This window comes from Phasianus colchicus, chromosome 1, assembly GCF_987193195.1.
Source record: "Phasianus colchicus chromosome 1, bPhaCol1.hap1.1, whole genome shotgun sequence".
NCBI lineage: Eukaryota > Metazoa > Chordata > Aves > Galliformes > Phasianidae > Phasianus > Phasianus colchicus.
Genome location: NC_143436.1, coordinates 48,750,537 through 48,768,172, shown reverse-complemented (window position 1 = coordinate 48,768,172; position 17,636 = coordinate 48,750,537). Strand labels below are relative to the sequence as shown.

The 17,636-nt window shown below is 46.0% G+C and overlaps 6 protein-coding genes across 6 annotated transcripts; 4 read left to right on the top strand and 2 right to left on the bottom strand.

Moving 5' to 3' along the window:
• The first annotated feature begins 7,958 nt into the window (after positions 1-7,958).
• Positions 7,959-8,914, top strand: LOC116233440 (histone H1.10). The gene has a single exon (XM_090140747.1). It carries the CDS (start codon positions 7,974-7,976, stop codon positions 8,634-8,636), a length of 663 nt encoding a protein of 220 aa, XP_089996873.1. The 5' UTR covers positions 7,959-7,973; the 3' UTR covers positions 8,637-8,914.
• Positions 8,915-9,851: 937 nt separating this feature from the next.
• LOC116233446 (histone H2B 1/2/3/4/6) lies at positions 9,852-10,450 on the bottom strand. Its single transcript, XM_031600360.2, has one exon. The coding sequence runs from the start codon at positions 10,368-10,370 to the stop codon at positions 9,990-9,992; it is 381 nt and encodes a 126-aa protein (XP_031456220.1). The 5' UTR covers positions 10,371-10,450; the 3' UTR covers positions 9,852-9,989.
• A 137-nt stretch (positions 10,451-10,587) lies between these two features.
• Positions 10,588-11,164, top strand: LOC116233443 (histone H2A.J). The gene has a single exon (XM_031600356.2). The coding sequence runs from the start codon at positions 10,704-10,706 to the stop codon at positions 11,091-11,093; it is 390 nt and encodes a 129-aa protein (XP_031456216.1). The 5' UTR covers positions 10,588-10,703; the 3' UTR covers positions 11,094-11,164.
• Positions 11,165-15,417: 4,253 nt separating this feature from the next.
• Positions 15,418-15,817, top strand: LOC149919564 (histone H4). The gene has a single exon (XM_090140776.1). The coding sequence runs from the start codon at positions 15,449-15,451 to the stop codon at positions 15,758-15,760; it is 312 nt and encodes a 103-aa protein (XP_089996902.1). The 5' UTR covers positions 15,418-15,448; the 3' UTR covers positions 15,761-15,817.
• A 430-nt stretch (positions 15,818-16,247) lies between these two features.
• LOC116233448 (histone H2B 7) lies at positions 16,248-16,784 on the top strand. Its single transcript, XM_031600362.2, has one exon. It carries the CDS (start codon positions 16,312-16,314, stop codon positions 16,690-16,692), a length of 381 nt encoding a protein of 126 aa, XP_031456222.1. The 5' UTR covers positions 16,248-16,311; the 3' UTR covers positions 16,693-16,784.
• An 87-nt stretch (positions 16,785-16,871) lies between these two features.
• On the bottom strand, positions 16,872-17,260 carry LOC116233526 (histone H4). Its single transcript, XM_031600499.2, has one exon. The coding sequence runs from the start codon at positions 17,238-17,240 to the stop codon at positions 16,929-16,931; it is 312 nt and encodes a 103-aa protein (XP_031456359.2). The 5' UTR covers positions 17,241-17,260; the 3' UTR covers positions 16,872-16,928.
• Positions 17,261-17,636: the final 376 nt, after the last annotated feature.

Genomic DNA, 17,636 nt, shown 5'->3' with positions numbered 1-17,636 from the left:
GGAAAATGATGATATCACAGCTTCGGTCTCCAGCAGTGATGGCAGGAAGGGCCACTGCACACACATTTCCTAAGGAATGTTGTCCTTGGCACTCACACCCGAACACTGTGAGACTGATATCTGCTTTGACAGAAGGAGGCTTCCAAAGGCATTGTCCAACCCACACCACACACAAACTACGAGCTAAAATACATTGGTCTCTCTTTCCCCTGTCACAAGCCACTTGGCAGCCTAGCAGTTCTCCCGGTGCTAGTGAGGTAAGGGCAGGTGCTGATGGCTCCCTAGATATCTGGTATAGCTGAGTAGCAATATGGGGAAAGGCTGAAGGAACTCCTAGACCAGTGTTGGGATGTTGGGAAGATAATAAATACCTAGTTCCCTGAGTTAAGCTGTTTTAGGACAGGAGAGACAAGACAGGGCAGTAAGTTGAGGATGGGCTCCAGTGCACTGCTTTGCCCATGTTGTCTTTCCTGGACTCCAGGCTTCCCACAGGGAGAAACAAAGGGCTGAGTCCAGAACCAGGCTTCTCTGATGTCTTTGCAGGTGATTTTCCAAGAGCAGGGTGGCACATGAGGTCAGAGCTTTGTACCACACTGTGCATATCTATCTGGTCCTGCACTCAGGTGAGAGGAAGCAACTCAGCCATTCAACAACTCAGCTGATACTTGGCTGCTTAAATTATTACTTTGCTTTCCAAAGGGGTATTTGAAGCACACAGGTCTCCTGATACATTGATACATTGAGTGTAACATATTACAGAAGTCTGTCAAGAATAACGTTTCCTACACAGCAGGGGCTTTTAAGTCCCTCTCCTTGCCTGGGATCCTGCAGAGATGCACTGGGCAAGAAGCATTTCTTTTGAACTCTGCCAGATCCTATAGAGTCGTGAGTACTTAACAGCAGCTGAAATACTGTCTCCTCCAAGCAGCCTTTCTGGGACATAGTTTTCAAAGAAATGAACCTACCGTTCACATTCCTGTTAAAAGATATTTGATTTTGTCTTGAGCTGTGTGTTTCTGGAGGAAGCCAAGTCCGTAAAATGGTGACGTGTGTTGTGTCGGTGTCTCCAGACACTACTGCTGTGCTTTTGTCTTTGTTTCAGTAATATTTTTGTTGGAAGACCAGATGTTTCATTTGAAACCTCAGCTGCTAACAGGGTTTTATTTATTCTTAGGCTCTGGACAGAGCAACAGTCATTCCTTTGAAGGCCCAGCAGTTGGTAAAGATGACCCTAACTTTAGGGAGCTTAGGCCTGTCATTCCCTAGCCCATGCTGATGAAAACTGTTGTCCTGTTTTGTGCAGAAATTTGCATTTCTCCATAACAAACTGCATGACATTTCTTTTGGCTGAATCTTCCAGTTTACTGATGTCTCTTTGAACTGAATGTCTTAATTTTTGCTTTTCTTACCTTCCCTAACTTAGTGTCTTATACATATGCTGCGAGTACAGCCTGTCTTATCATTGAGGGCATTACAGAATACAGTCAAATAGTATGAAGCCCTGGGAAATTCTAATCATCTATGAGTTGTTCTTCTCTAGGCTGTTAACTGCTGTGCTTTCACATCACTTTGTGGCCAATTTTCAAGTACCTGACAGCCTGCCTCTACTCCCCTGGATCCCAGATGAGATCTCAAATGAAAGTGCAGTGGGAGATTATTCCAAAAAAGGTGTTATTGAATGCAAAGTGCAGTGCATTAGGCACCCTCCCTCACCCACACAGATTCTCTCTGGTTTGTAGTTTTGAGACAATTACAAGTATCAAAGCATCAGCATTTTTACTGTCCTCCATTCACTATCAACAATTTATACCCTTTTTATACCTGATAACAGTTCAGAATCACTGATCATTGGACACCCCACAATCTTCTCAAGCTATATTTCCCAGTGTTTCACTCCACTCATTTTTAGAAATTACCCCTTACTTTTAATTTACTGCAGCAAATATTTTCTTCTGTTTTCTTCTATTTTCAGCAATGCTCATGGAGCAAATATAATTCACTTCCTTTAAATGGTGTAAGTGTTTTTGAAGGAATATTAATTTTTCAGCCTTCTCTCTGAGTCAGGCAATTTCAGCTGTATGTGCTCTTTTGTCAGGGAGTAGCTCCCAGTCTTGAGATAATTGCTGTTGCTTTCTCCTGCATGTTTCCTTTTTTTTTTTCTCCACTTCTTATTAGCTGTCATTCAGTACATAAAACACACAGTGAGACCACACTCATCCTGACTACAGTGGAAGATCTTCTTAATTTGTGTTGCAGATACAATCATTATGTTCCTCCTTTAATTCTTATTTTCCTCCCTTGATTTGTTATCAAGATGTATCTAATATAATGTATATATTACAGGTTATAGTTATAGCCTGAAGATGCAGATCATTTCAAGAGCTAGTCAGCTGCTACCCTAAAGCTGATACATTTCTTTCCAAGTGAATTTCGGAGTTTTGAAGATAATGTCTTCAGTTTACAAAGAATTTTTCACTTTCAGACCTCAGTTATTCTAGATTTCTTGTTGGCACCTGTAACACTGCTAGATATGCACTGTAAATTATTATTCAAATCAATATAAAATTATATCAGGCCAAAGACAGACTCTTGCAGAATAATGTTTGATAATTTAATAAATGGCAATCATAAACTTTCAAATTCAAATTTGTTATTGTGCATGTGTTTGTTTTGTGGTAGGCAAAGTTTCCCTGGTTAGTAATTTTAGTTACAGTATTTTTCTACACTTAGGAAAACTTGCAACATTAAGTAAATTTGAAATGGAGATAAAATCTGCAATGTATCAGTTAGCTATAGGGAAATACTCCATTCTCTACTGAGAGTCTTTCTAAAGTTGATTTTAGAGCAAGTAGTTTTACACCTTCCTTGAGTTTGGCTGATATGGTTACAAGGTGCTCCTTTCCTGGAGTATGCTGAGCCTGTGGCCCTGTAGCTTGGTTCTTGCCCACGTTATTTAGACACCTTAAGAGTAACAGAGTGATTTTCAGGTAGGGTGTAGATCTGGATCTACTGAGTATTACCACAGGTTAGCTTTCAGCATTCCTTTATTTAGCATGATATTTTATGAAATGGCACCTGAGAACATACACATCCTCACTGCTACTGAAGGGATAGCATGTGGATGTTGTGTGTTGGTGATCTAGTGTCAATTTACAGCACTGAATGAATTAGTACTTGTAATCTGACTCTCTGGAATCTGTGTTGTGCATTACCAATTTTTTCCCTTTTTCCAGGCACTTAGAGAGAGTTATAGTAAGGGTTACATTTCTTTTCCACATATAGGCATGTGTATCCTTTATGTGCTTCTTCCTGCTGCTGCAAACAAGAATATCCCCAGTAGAACAAAATTCTGTTCATAAATCAGATTCCTATGTATAATAATGGTAATAATATTCAGTGATGGTTATAGAGAAACAAAACACTGTTATTCAGGGATTTCTGTTTCATATTTTCCAGGTGGATAAAGAGATTTTCATCTTCAGTCATGAAAAGGAACAGCTATGATTTTTGCTGCCTAGAAAACATGGCAGAGAGGAGAATGGCATTGCTGTGTTTCTTTTAAGCTACTCACATGCAAGAATCCGCTAGATCCCGATTAGGCACTTCAATCACCCCATTTTTTTGTTTTGCTTTTTTTTCATTTTTCTGTTACTGCCTTTCTTGTACAAGAAAGGTACACCAACCTATTGATGTGCTCTGGTTTTAGAAGCTTAGGGTTGGATTCTTATTTCAAATAGAAGATTTGCCAAGACTCAACTAGCCATTACAAGTCCTACACTCATAGACACCATGACCACAAAGCCAAGACAGGGCAATTCAAACTGGTCTTCAAAAGTCTTGAAAATAAAACTGTGTGAGAGGTAACAATGTTTTTTCTGAAGCTAATTTTAATTAATGACCAAAAGTTAATAAATAAATAAATAAATAAATACATACATACATACATACATACATACATACATAAGGCAGGAATACAATTCATCATTAAACTGTATATAGGTTTCAAAAATTAACATGGATAAGTACTAATTCCAAACCAGTACTGTTGGAGGTGATTTTTTCCTCCACTCAGCACTGATAAGAACTGCCCAGTGACAGGACAGGAAGAAATTGGCACAAACAAAACACAGGAAATTCTACTAAAACTTAAGTAATATGTCTAAGTTTTTTATTGTAGAGGTGGTCAAACATTAGAACAGTTTGCCCACTGAGGTTGTAATGTCTCCCTGCTCTAGCTGGCCATGCCTTGATCCTGGACGCTGCACCCAATGATCTGCAGAGATGCTTTCCAACTTCCACTATTCTGTGACGGTGGAAAAAAAAAAAATCACTGCAGTCTGACAAATCACTGTCAGATCACTTTCAAGTGTTCACATCACTGGCAGCAATCCTCCTTTGCTGAACCTAAGTAAATAGGAAAACTACCATGGACACTACTAGACCCTTCTATGATGGGAAGAGTGTTGCGGGAACATCCCTTTTGTATCTGAACCCTGAAGAACTCAGTAACATGATGTACTTCAAAGGTACTTTGCTTCTAGATATATTTATCACTCCATTGTGTTAGACTGACAAGAATGAGAAACTTTTTTTCTTCATTTGTTTTGTTTTATCCTGCTTTGAATGTAGCAGAGGCCAAAATCGTTCCCAAATGCAAGGATGAAAAAATGTTGTGGCAATGTACATGTGTTGAAGAAAGAAAGCAGCAGCAGAGACCCTCCTACAATGCAGCTGCAAGAGAACTTTCTTACATTCAGTTTCCTGGAGATAGAAAACAAAGTACCTCCATCTATCTCAATAACATCAGCAGGCTGTTCCAGGATGGGTTAAATTATTTGGCATGTTTTTAGAACTAGGTTTCTTGGCTTATACCAAATAGAAAAATGCTTTTCTCAGCCTTCTAAACTGTTGTGTTGCTGCAGGTAATAGAGTAGAAGGCAAAACAGATACATTTGTTAGGACATGGGATGCCTTCACACTGGAACAACTGGTGACATATTTTTCTCAGCTTTATTGAGGTGTACATATCAAGCAATATGCGTGTCTTTACCAGTGGCATTTTGATATCTTAATTCTTCCTTACTATATAAACTTTGCAATTGCTGAATCAGTGTTGGCAACAAATTTGCCACACAGCAAACACTTGACTGATGTTTCTTGATCTTGTTTTATGTATATATTTTTAACGATTAGTATGAAGAGTAGTGACCTGAATGCATGCAAAAAGATCATTCGTCAAGAGAATAGGATACTTATATTAAAAATTAATAATTTCTCTGGATCTTCAACATGCTAAGAAGAATAAATACAATTAAATGTGTGTAGTCTTCAGCTTATTCATATTGTTTTCCTGTACTCTGTGTGTTTAATCTGTCCCTATTCGTCTGATGTCTCATCTGTTTTTCCTCCATGTGGACCCTATGTTTCAATAAGAAAAATAATCAAGTTTTTCTCCTGACAGCTATTTCCAGAAAAGCAAACTTGAAAATTGTTCAGAGTTTTTGACAGGTTTGTTTTATCTGATTAACTAGAGAAATTCAATTCCACACCTAAGGGGGAGGGGGAGGAATCAACAGGAAAAGGAAAAATGAAAATGGAAAGGGGAAAGAGAAAAGGGGAAAGGGGAAAGAAGAAGAAAGGAGAAATGAAAAGAAGAAAAAGGAAAAAGAAGAAAGAAGGGAAAAGAAGAAGAAAGGAGAAAGGAGGAAGAAAAGGAAAAAGAAAAAGAAAAGGGAAAAAGAAAAGAGTAAAAAGAAGAAGAAGAAGAAAGGATAAGGAAAATCTCTATTCACACCACCTCGTAACTCTAAAGGCCCACTCTTCACTCTTTAAAAACATCCATCAAATCAGATGATCTCACCACCACTGCCTGCACTTCTAGCCCAGAAGAGTGCCTTACATCAAACAGACCCACATACCTGACAACCCTTCCTAGCTCTGTTCTCTCTATCACTTGCAGACTGATTCTGTTTTAGAGAAATCTCCATCTTACTGTTCTGGGAAATAAGCATCATCTCCTTTTCTAGCAGCTAACTTTTTGTCTCTTGAAATTTTATTCCCATCTCTCAGGTGCCCAGAGCTTTGTGGTTACTGTGGATCTGCCTTGGCTGCTTGACTGGGAATGACACCACCCAAAATGTGTGGCAGATCTCGAGCCCAACTCAGGGTGCCTTCCAGCCTGGCTTCAGCAGTGGGGTACTGAACAGCCAGAATCTCCCCTTTCTTTGCCTTTACTTTCCTCTCCTTCAGTGTATCGGCTGGCATATATACAGACATGGCAAAATAAAAATAGAATTACATGAGAAGGTAAAACAGTGACAGTTTATTGTTTACACTCTGGCTATTCTATTGTATCTCAATACTCCTTGCTATTTTGTATACTTCTTTTAAACTAAAACCACTTAATGTTAAGAATAACTCAGCGGTATCTTCAGCACTGGTCCAAAGAAGCTACGTGACAAGGCCTTCTGCAGAGTATTATTTATCTTCACAAATCTCAGATTCATCAGTGCTAAAAGAGATGTTCTCTTATATAACAGTCCACTGACGTTTTATATGGTAGCTATTTCTAAAGTGCAATGGGACAAAACAATAATTTGGGGATTAATTTGTTATTTTTCAGTGAAGGAATAAATTTCAGTCTGTTTTCTAATTAGAAACCAGCTGAGGCTTCTGAATTCTGATCAGTTCCAAAATTATTGCAATCAATCCTTATCAATATTTAAACTAATGAGCAAACAGAATTATTTTCATTTGTCACCTGGTGAGACAATAATTAAGTGAAAATCAAAGCTGATTTTAACTTGTGAGGATTATCTGAAAGTTATGTCATTATATGATCATTTATATTATGAGGATTTGTCTGACTGTTTTCTTTTTTCTCTTGAGAATCACAGATTTTATAAAGCCTATGGTGGGAAAAAAAGCCTATATCCAAATATATGTAAATAAATGTTGTATGAGTCGTTCTGTTCTCAGAGGACGATTTCCATATGATTGTATTTATTTGGGGAGAAGACAGGCTTCAGTTTGTTCCACTAATGTTTGAGGATAATGTGACACATCTTTGTGCATATAAATGTGTTGGACGTTTTTGTCCTTACTTCTTGCTTCTGACTTTTGCAAGTTTTAAGAACTGCCATATAATGTACTGTAAAGGACAAAACATCGAGTTTGCAGCTTATTTCTACTTTATTAACGAGGCAAAAATAGCTTCGTTTTTTATAGACAGAAGCTATTTCCAAAAACAAAACAAAACAAAACAAAAAAATCAAAATGCCACCATTCCCTCTCAGAACATAACAAAACACGAGGGACAGTGACAAGTTCCAGCACATACATTCCTCTGGATGTATCTTACTTTCTCAAAACACAGAATTTTGTGAGAATACCGTATTCTTAATAGTTAAAGATACGGTTCAGGGAGGCGATTCTCTATCCATATTCAAAGCTCAGCCACGAAATTGTGTTACTTCCTTCTCTTTGAACTCAATTTGCGACAAAAGTATTGAAGCTGCCCCCTCGGTATCCATCCTGTTCCGCAGAAAAGCCCCTAAAGAACAAATCTGCGCAACGGGGGAGATTTTTTGACGAAAGCTTTTATTTTAATTTAGACGGAAAAACAAAAGTTCGCCTTCCCCAGGGTCTTCCCGGACGCAGGACGGCACGTTAAACGCATCTTTTTGCTCTCGTCCTGGATGCCCGCGGCGACAAACTCCCCAGAATGAAGCTTCAAGGTCTTCCCTTCACCCCCTGAAGAAAGCGGGGTGATTTCGCGGCCGGCATTTTCCAAAAAATACGAATTTATAACTCCGAAGAAACACAGACTCGGAGGACGGAAAGCTCTTCCTGGCTAACAGTTAGGCGGGCTCTGCAAAGCACCAATCACAGATCACCGCTTCGCTATAAATTCAGGCATCGGGGTTACTGTAGCCCAATTACTTTCTTTTGATTAGGAAGAAGTCTCTGCCGCGATGTCGGAGACCGCTCCTGCCGCCGCTCCCGCTGTCGCGGCCCCTGCCGCCAAGGCCGCCGCCAAGAAGCCGAAGAAGGCGGCGGGCGGCGCCAAAGCCCGCAAGCCCGCGGGCCCCAGCGTCACCGAGCTGATCACCAAGGCCGTGTCCGCCTCCAAGGAGCGCAAGGGGCTCTCCCTCGCCGCGCTCAAGAAGGCGCTGGCCGCCGGCGGCTACGACGTGGAGAAGAACAACAGCCGCATCAAGCTGGGGCTCAAGAGCCTCGTCAGCAAGGGCACCCTGGTGCAGACCAAGGGCACCGGAGCCTCCGGCTCGTTCCGCCTCAGCAAGAAGCCGGGAGAGGTGAAGGAGAAGGCTCCTAGGAAGAGAACGCCCGCAGCCAAGCCCAAGAAACCGGCGGCCAAGAAACCTGCCAGCGCCGCCAAAAAGCCCAAGAAGGCAGCGGCGGTGAAAAAGAGCCCCAAGAAAGCCAAGAAGCCGGCGGCCGCAGCCACCAAGAAGGCGGCCAAGAGCCCCAAGAAGGTGACCAAGGCTGCCAAGCCCAAAAAGGCGGCGACTGCCAAAAGCCCGGCCAAGGCAAAGGCGGTGAAGCCCAAAGCTGCCAAATCCAAGGCAGCCAAACCCAAGGCAGCCAAGGGAAAGAAGGCGGCGGCCAAGAAGTGAAGTATTGATGTGGAAATACTTAAACCCAACGGCTCTTTTAAGAGCCACCCACCACTGTCCGAAAAAGAGCTGAGACACTTGGACAGCGAGCTCCACGCCTGCAGCGAAGCTCACGATTCGCCATTATTTACTCGCGATCAGATGGGATGCTCGCCCGCAGAAATAGCAGGACTCTGAGCTGCGGGACGTGGTTAAGATAGGGCTGGAAAAAAAAAAAATAAAGTTTACGCTCTCTGGGGGGGAAAAAAAAAAAAAAAGAAAAAAGAAAAAAAAACCACTCTCTTCAGGCTGCCTTTGTCTGAGCACCGCAGGACAGAGGTGCGTGTATTAAAGGGACTGCTGGGGCGGGTATCGCTCTGGGGCATGCAGGTCTCTCTCGGTGATTTAACTTAGACAATGCGGTTCCTAACAATCTGCGTGCTACCGCCACGCCTCTTAGGGACCGGAGCTGCCAACTCTCCGGCATGGCTCCCCCGCGTCCTTGGCAATGACCTTTCCGCTCGGTGGGGGACTTCTTAATTCCTGCACGGCTTCACAAAACTGCTGTTAGAGCCGCAGAGCGACGGGGCGGAGCAGGCAGTGCGGCCGCCACCTCCCTCCCTCTCCCACCACCGGGCGCGGCGCTCACCGGAGCCGCTGCCGGACGGACGCAGAGCGGCGCGGGGCTGCTTGGGACGCCCGGCTCTCCCCGAAGCCCGTTCTGATTGGATGATGGGAGAAACTGCGGCCGCTTATTGGACGACTGGAAAGATTCGAAAAGCCCGCGCTGCGACCTCGGCTCGGAGCGCTGCCGCTTGACAGCTCCGCTCCCTTAGCGTCTGTCTCACCGCACCCTCGCTCGTTTCGTTGTTCGCAGGGCTGCAGGGATAATCGTCCTCCTCTCAAAGACAAAATTTCAGCTCAGAGAAACGGTAAGACCGCTTAGGCAAAAAACATTAGGTGCTTATTTTCTGCTGTAATGAATGCGCTAGTGGAGCTATTGAAAGATAGGTGATACTCTTTAAGAGTGGTGTATTAGTGCACTGCAACTATAAAATCGAAGTTCAAACACACTACTTGTGCTGATTGAATAATGCGATTAGACACACACAACGCTTACAAAACGAACTGATCACACCTGAAATTGTTTAACACCATAAAGCATCGACCAATGAATCTGGACATAGAACTTCATCTAGGGCAAACAATAAACAACCCAGAATAAAGCAGGAAATGTCAAGATGAAATAATCACATCTTATTTAAGCTTTGAAAGCAGTGAGGCACAGAAACAAACTGTGTTAAAGCTCTTTCAAGGAAGATGTGGGTGGCTCTGAAAAGAGCCTTTGGGTTCAAAGTGAGGATCAGGACCGCTCTACTTGGAGCTGGTGTACTTGGTGACCGCCTTGGTGCCCTCGGAGACCGCGTGCTTGGCCAGCTCGCCGGGCAGCAGCAGCCGCACGGCCGTCTGGATCTCCCGCGACGTGATGGTCGAGCGCTTGTTGTAGTGCGCCAGGCGCGACGCCTCGCCGGCGATGCGCTCGAAGATGTCGTTGACGAACGAGTTCATGATGCCCATGGCCTTGGACGAGATGCCCGTGTCGGGGTGCACCTGCTTCAGCACCTTGTACACGTAGATCGAGTAGCTCTCCTTGCGGCTCTTCTTGCGCTTCTTGTCGCCCTTCTTCTGGGTCTTGGTGACCGCCTTCTTAGAGCCCTTCTTAGGGGCGGGCGCGGATTTGGCCGGCTCAGGCATTTCGAGCACACTCTCCCCTAGCCACTGAAAACTGAATTGCGGCTAAGATGGCTGCGGCGCCCCTATTTATAGGGCTGTTATGCAAATACAGAGGCTCCAATTCGTGCAATGCGATTGGTCCTTTCCGTAGGGGTGTTTCTTTGTTTCTGATTGGTTGCAATAAGATCCGCTCTTTCATTGGTTGTTTTCACAATTGTTGATTCCAGCCAATCACCGGCCGCTACTCTCGCCCTGGGAAGGGATAAAAGGGGACGAGCGTCTGCGTCAGTATGATTTTTCTCTGTGTCGTGCCTAGTTTGGTTTGCTCGGTAAGCTCTTATTGGCAGCCATACCATGTCGGGCCGTGGGAAGCAGGGCGGGAAGGTCAGAGCAAAGGCCAAGTCACGTTCGTCACGAGCCGGGCTGCAGTTCCCCGTGGGCCGCGTGCATCGGCTGCTGCGGAAAGGTAACTACGCGGAACGGGTGGGGGCCGGAGCACCCGTCTATATGGCGGCCGTGCTGGAGTACCTGACGGCCGAGATCCTGGAGCTGGCGGGCAACGCGGCCCGCGACAACAAGAAGACGCGCATCATCCCGCGCCACCTGCAGCTGGCCATCCGCAACGACGAGGAGCTCAACAAGCTGCTGGGCAAGGTCACCATCGCGCAGGGTGGGGTGCTGCCCAACATCCAGGCCGTGCTGCTGCCCAAGAAGACCGAGAGTCATAAGGCTAAAAGCAAATAATTTCAGCTGGCAAAGCCGGTTAGGTTTTTCAAATCATAATATAACCCAAAGGCTCTTTTCAGAGCCACCCACTTTCTCAGAAAAGAGTTGAGTTGCTTTTTTAAGGTAATGTGTTCATGCTAAGTGTTTCTTCTATCCTGCTTTTGCTTTTAATGCATTGACTAAAACTTCTGACTTATATATATCTTCAGGGTTTTTTTATAACTCATTCTTTTTTGCTGAAGTAAAACTAAATACACTGACTTCTGGTGTTTGACTTGTAATGAAACAGATTATTTGTTTATTAGTGCTTCATCTCATTGTTAATGGTTTCTGTTAAACTGTGTAGCGTGCCTTTTATGGTATGAGATAATGGGTGTTAGCTATGAGATGAGAAAAGTAACTGAAGTAAGAAAATAAATTGAATGCTCCAGAGTTGCTGTGTAGGCCTTGGTCTTATTACTGTAAAGTTGTCCTGTAGCTGAACTTATTTAGAAAGAGATTGGGAAACGCTGTAGGGGAATAACTTAATTTGGCCTGAATCCTGAACTACTCTGACTTGTCCAGTAGATGCACCAACTGTAGCATTTTTCCTTTCAGAAAAACGAGCTGTCAGGTTTCTATTTAAAACAGGATTTTCAAACCTGCTGGTTTTTCAAATGGTCTCACTGCATAGCTACTCTCCTGCTAGGTCTGTTAATTGTAGGCAGTATGATAGGAATTTGCAAATACAAGTATCATCCAAAAGCACTCTGCTAAAGCACCTCTGATTTGCTGATGTGTGTTATTTGAAAGGCTGTCTGACTCCTCCTGCTGGGATGTTCCCTGGAGCTGCTCATGACTGCAACAAGGCCACAGCTCCCACGTGCACAGCACTTCCTCCAAGGAAGAGAGCTGCTTTGAAAGAAGAAAATAGCACCTATAGCACACCCCTGTTGTAACAGAGGAATTCTTTAGGTGCGGTTCTTCTGTAACTGAAGCAAGTGGTTCTGGACATAACAGAAGAGCTGGATGGTGCAGCAGGCTGGCCCCTTCTGGTGACCTCACCTGTGCCTCGTGGTTCTGTTTGTAAGTGGATAAATGTAAAGTTAATACATTTTTATGAGGCTGTGTTATTCATCCTAATTAGTGCTGCTAAGATCTCCAGGCGCTTATTTTTTTTTCTTGAAGTACTGCAAAGGTGGTTGTTTTCCCAGGCACATCTTTTTTATACTGAGTCTCCAGAACAAATATCTGCATCTCCAATGGATTGCAATACCTGCAACAAAGCACTGGAATGGCAGAGAAAGCCCAGGGCACTTCATCCAACTGTGGGAGTGCAGCACATCCTGCCTGTGGCAACCAGCTGGCCCCACCAGGGAGGGCTCTGCTACACTGAATGTGGGGGTAAGCCCAGCACACCTTGCAGAACCCTCAGTCTCATCTCCACAGCCTCATTCCAAGCACAATAGATTTCACTCAGTGCATTGCTCACTTCTGCGATTGGAGCTTCACCTTCTGGGATACTTTTTTTCCTGCTTCCTAGCATTCCTTGTTTTCATTCCTAGCTACCGGGGGCTGTAATGCTGTGAGTCTCACACTGCTACCACAGTGGGGGTCAGACCTTCACATCCTGTATATCAGGCAGTTCTGGAGTAAGTTGGCTGAGAGACCTGAGTGCTGCCAAACTTCCAATGATTAAAGAGCAGTGGCTTTCAGAGAAATTGTATCAGATGTAGCAAATTTTTCTTTTCTCATCTGCATAAATATAAACAGTAGTAAAGAGGAAATCCTTACCCTGTGGTGCCCCTGTTAGCTGCAGCTCTGAGTCCCGGTGCACCTTCAAGTTCTCAAGAACTTGGGATGTACAAAGACAGCAAAGTTCTCCTCAGCGTTTTAAGTTAGAGTTATGTTTCAGGTTGACTTGGTACTATCTCTATATGTATCAAGTCTTAGAATGGCAATGTTTAAAAACTAAATAAAAAATGCTTTAAAAATCATATTTTGCCTTGATCTTCAGCACATGGAGTAAAGCACTCTAAAAAATCTTGCATGTCTTCAGTTCACAGGTTCCTATTGTAATAGATACAATAATACATGTAAATTGTCATTTAAGCTCAAGAAAATAGTAATGAATGTTTGTGTATAATACACTGATGCACTGATTTTATTTCTCAACTGCTGATGCAATTTCTTGTGCAGACATGCTGAGGTGTTGCCTAATGCAGCAGCTGGTTTTGTGGGGAAATATTGGTGGTAGGTGGATGGTTCAACTGATGATACTGGGGATCTTTTCCAACCTTTATGATTCTACAATGTAATAAATGATTCCGGCTTTCATTTTATATTTTAACAAGGAATTAACAAGGAAATAGGTCCTCTGTTTTCAGTAAAGCACAATTGAGACATTGGAGTCTTTTGGGTTTTTTTTAGCCACAGCAGCTCTGCAAATATTTCCTTCCTCCAAAAGCTGGGTCCAAGCTCATGAGCAAACTGCTGTTAATGTAATCTAAGGTTGAGATCCTGAACACTGATCCATGTAACAACACCCTCAGGCTGCAGTGAAAACACCCATCTGTGACCACTGCCAGGGGCTCCTGACATGAAAGTATTTCAAATGTGCTTTGGAAGATGATTTTTTCAATCATCTTTTCTTTTCCAAGTTGTTCCACTACTGCTGGAGGAAAGAGGTACAGGGGGACACTCAGCCTGCACTGTGTAAGAACTATGAAGAACTGGTTTTGAAATAAAATGTTTCGTGATGTTCCTTTAGGATTCCTTGTGCATTTAGACAGTGGCTTTAACCGCTGACTCCACTGCTTTTAGAAACAAGTCCAGACGTGGAGCTTCAGGTACAAAGAACTGGGCAGACTCTGCAGCCACCCAGGCACCGTGGGTGTTATGTGAGCAACTGGAGCCTATTCTGCACGGTCACGAAGATTCACCTGATTTATTTATAAGCATTTTGAGTTAAAATGGAATTCAAGTTGTTGTAAGAGCAATAAAACATAAGACTTGCACAACTTTGGCTACCCTCAACTTGCAATGTGGAAACCTCTATCACATTACATGCTGAATGCAAAGAACAGATTCTGCCAACAGATGTACTGGAGATGTGGCCCAAGTGCTGTAAATCCAGCTCAGAAATTAAATTACATTGACATCTATACAAACTTAGAGAGAATTTGATCATTTTAAAAGATTGAGATGTTTGACATGTGCCATGTGATAAGAGTACAAATGTTAAGTGTCATAGCCATGGGTGTTGGCTGTGTAAAATAATATTTGTAGGCACGTTTCAAATCATAGGCTCCCAATTGTTCCTCAACTAATTCACTTCCTTTTGAATATTGTCCAACACACAGTAAGATGAACGTGTATGCCAAGCTCACTAGAAGAAATGCTGAAGAGCAAACCTGATCAGCTGAAGGATCCGTTCCTTTTATGCTGTGTCATAAGGACATTTTTCTGGAAATGTGTGCCACTTTTGCTCGTCTCTGGTCACATGCGAGCAGCAGAGACCTTCAGTGACACCCCCCTCCCCCCTCGGTGTGACCCGACACAACGTGTGCGGCGGCTGCCGGTAGCCCCGGGACGTGCAGCCCGCCCAGGCCACGGGTGGTCAATTGCGAGGGTCCCTGCTGCATGCCGACGTTGGCCCTGCGAGCCGCAGGCTCGCTGCATTTCGCAACGAAAACCTCAGGGCCGGCTCCGGATCCCTCAGGGCCTCATTCCGTGTTCCCTCCCGCAGTTCTGTGTGAATATGAGACGCACAGTGCTCGGGGCGCAGCCTCCAGGCCTCCAAGGAGTGCGAAGCACGCGAGGAGAAGACAAAAGAAACGCGAAACCGCCACGGACAGAGCAAACAAAGAGCGTGGCCGGGGAGCCGTCGCTGGGATCGCTCCCGACGAGCAGAAGACGGAACGGTCGGTGGGGCGGGGCGGCAGCGCAGAGCGCGACCTCGGATTGGCCGAATTTTGCCGCAGACCCCGGGGCAGCAAAGGGGGGGACGGGATGGGGACGGCGGTGCCGAACCGTGAAACGTGGGACAGCGGCCGACGCGACAGCGGGCGGAGGTGCCCGGCAGACATCAGCCTCACAGCGAGCGGGGAGGAAACAGGGAAGGAGAGAAGAAGAAGGCAGCGCGACTCCAGCAAGGAAAGCGTGGGGCCCCGGCTAACGTCAGCGGGAGACAAAGCCACGGGGCAGCGCCGGGCAGAGGCCGCCCGCCCGCGGGAAGCTCTCGCTGAGGTGCGCGGGTGGAAAGGGCGGAGACTGCGGCCGAGCCCCGCCTCCCTTCGCCCGCCGCAGTTCTCAACCAGGTCGGCTCCCGCGCCATATAGCGCCACTCGGCGGAGTCCGCGGCGCGCAGTGTGGTCTGCGGGGGGAGCGGGAGTATGTCTGGCAGAGGCAAGGGCGGGAAGGGGCTCGGCAAGGGGGGCGCCAAGCGCCACCGCAAGGTGCTGCGCGACAACATCCAGGGCATCACCAAGCCGGCCATCCGCCGCCTGGCGCGGCGCGGCGGCGTCAAGCGCATCTCGGGGCTCATCTACGAGGAGACGCGCGGCGTGCTCAAGGTCTTCCTGGAGAACGTCATCCGCGACGCCGTCACCTACACCGAGCACGCCAAGAGGAAGACGGTCACGGCCATGGACGTGGTCTACGCGCTCAAGCGCCAGGGACGCACCCTCTACGGCTTCGGCGGTTAGACGCCCGTTCCAAACCTTACGCTTTTAAAACACCAAGGCTCTTTTCAGAGCCACCCACGCATTCACAACGAGAGCTGTTTATTGCTGATCTTAGTTATAGTGAGTATAATAGAGTAGTGCTATTAAAATGCCCCAAAAAATCACAATTGTATCTTAAGCGTATTATAAAGTGGTACAAAAAAAAAGTAGATAGGAGGAATGTTAAAAGCTGCAAACGTTTTTTATAAACACAATTAAAGATTGTAACCTAATGCGAGTATTTCAAATAATTTCGGAATTAAGCAAATATTCCGTGAACCTGAATAAATATTTTTGCTCGTTAAACCAGCATCATTTAGTCCTGTCTATAGAGCATAGTTGCGTGAATATGTTGTGAAAACCGTGACGACAACAAGCGGAAGTGTCTGTAATTACGTTTCTAATTTTTACTCCAATAGGAATGGAACGATTACGATCCTCTCATTTGCATAGCACCCTTATAAATAGAGGGGCAGGCGCCATATTCAGTGTTGTTGAGTTGCAGTGAAGAGCTTGAAAAGAAACTTTTAAGGATGCCTGAGCCAGCAAAATCCGCTCCAGCACCTAAGAAAGGCTCGAAGAAGGCGGTCACTAAGACCCAGAAAAAGGGTGACAAGAAAAGAAAGAGAGCGAGGAAAGAGAGCTACTCGATCTATGTGTACAAGGTGCTGAAGCAGGTGCACCCCGACACGGGCATCTCATCTAAAGCTATGAGCATCATGAACTCGTTCGTCAACGACATCTTCGAGCGCATCGCCGGCGAGGCGTCGCGCCTGGCGCACTACAACAAGCGCTCGACCATCACGTCGCGGGAGATCCAGACGGCCGTGCGGCTGCTGCTGCCCGGCGAGCTGGCCAAGCACGCGGTCTCCGAGGGCACCAAGGCGGTCACCAAGTACACCAGCTCCAAATAAGGTTTTAAACTACAACCCAAACGGCTCTTTTCAGAGCCCCCAACTTTTCTTATAAAGGGCTGCAATTGCTTTTTTTTCCCCGTCTTGTATACAAGAAATACTGTATTTTACTATGTAGCAAAATCTTGTTTTTTACATTAATGATGCCTAAGTAATAAACAGCTCTCGTTGTGAATGCGTGGGTGGCTCTGAAAAGAGCCTTGGTGTTTTAAAAGCGTAAGGTTTGGAACGGGCGTCTAACCGCCGAAGCCGTAGAGGGTGCGTCCCTGGCGCTTGAGCGCGTAGACCACGTCCATGGCCGTGACCGTCTTCCTCTTGGCGTGCTCGGTGTAGGTGACGGCGTCGCGGATGACGTTCTCCAGGAAGACCTTGAGCACGCCGCGCGTCTCCTCGTAGATGAGCCCCGAGATGCGCTTGACGCCGCCGCGCCGCGCCAGGCGGCGGATGGCCGGCTTGGTGATGCCCTGGATGTTGTCGCGCAGCACCTTGCGGTGGCGCTTGGCGCCCCCCTTGCCGAGCCCCTTCCCGCCCTTGCCTCTGCCAGACATACTCCCGCTCCCCCCGCAGACCACACTGCGCGCCGCAGACTCCGCCGAGTGGCGCTATATGGCGCGGGAGCCGACCTGGTTGAGAACTGCGGCGGGCGAAGGGAGGCGGGGCTCGGCCGCAGTCTCCGCCCTTTCCACCCGCGCACCTCAGCGAGAGCTTCCCGCGGGCGGGCGGCAGCGGGGCGCCGGGGTTCTATTTTTCCAAGGTGCTTCCCCCGGGTCGCGCCTTCGGCTTTGCCTGTCGCCGGCCACGGTCAGCTCGGCTTGAGCTACCACCAGCTTCCTTCCTTTCCCCAGTTTCCTCCCCACCCCCTGTGAGGGTGATAATTCTATGACGGATCCTGTGCTCCGCGGGGGGCTGTTGCGGAAGTCGCGTTTCGGGGTCCGGCGCTCCGA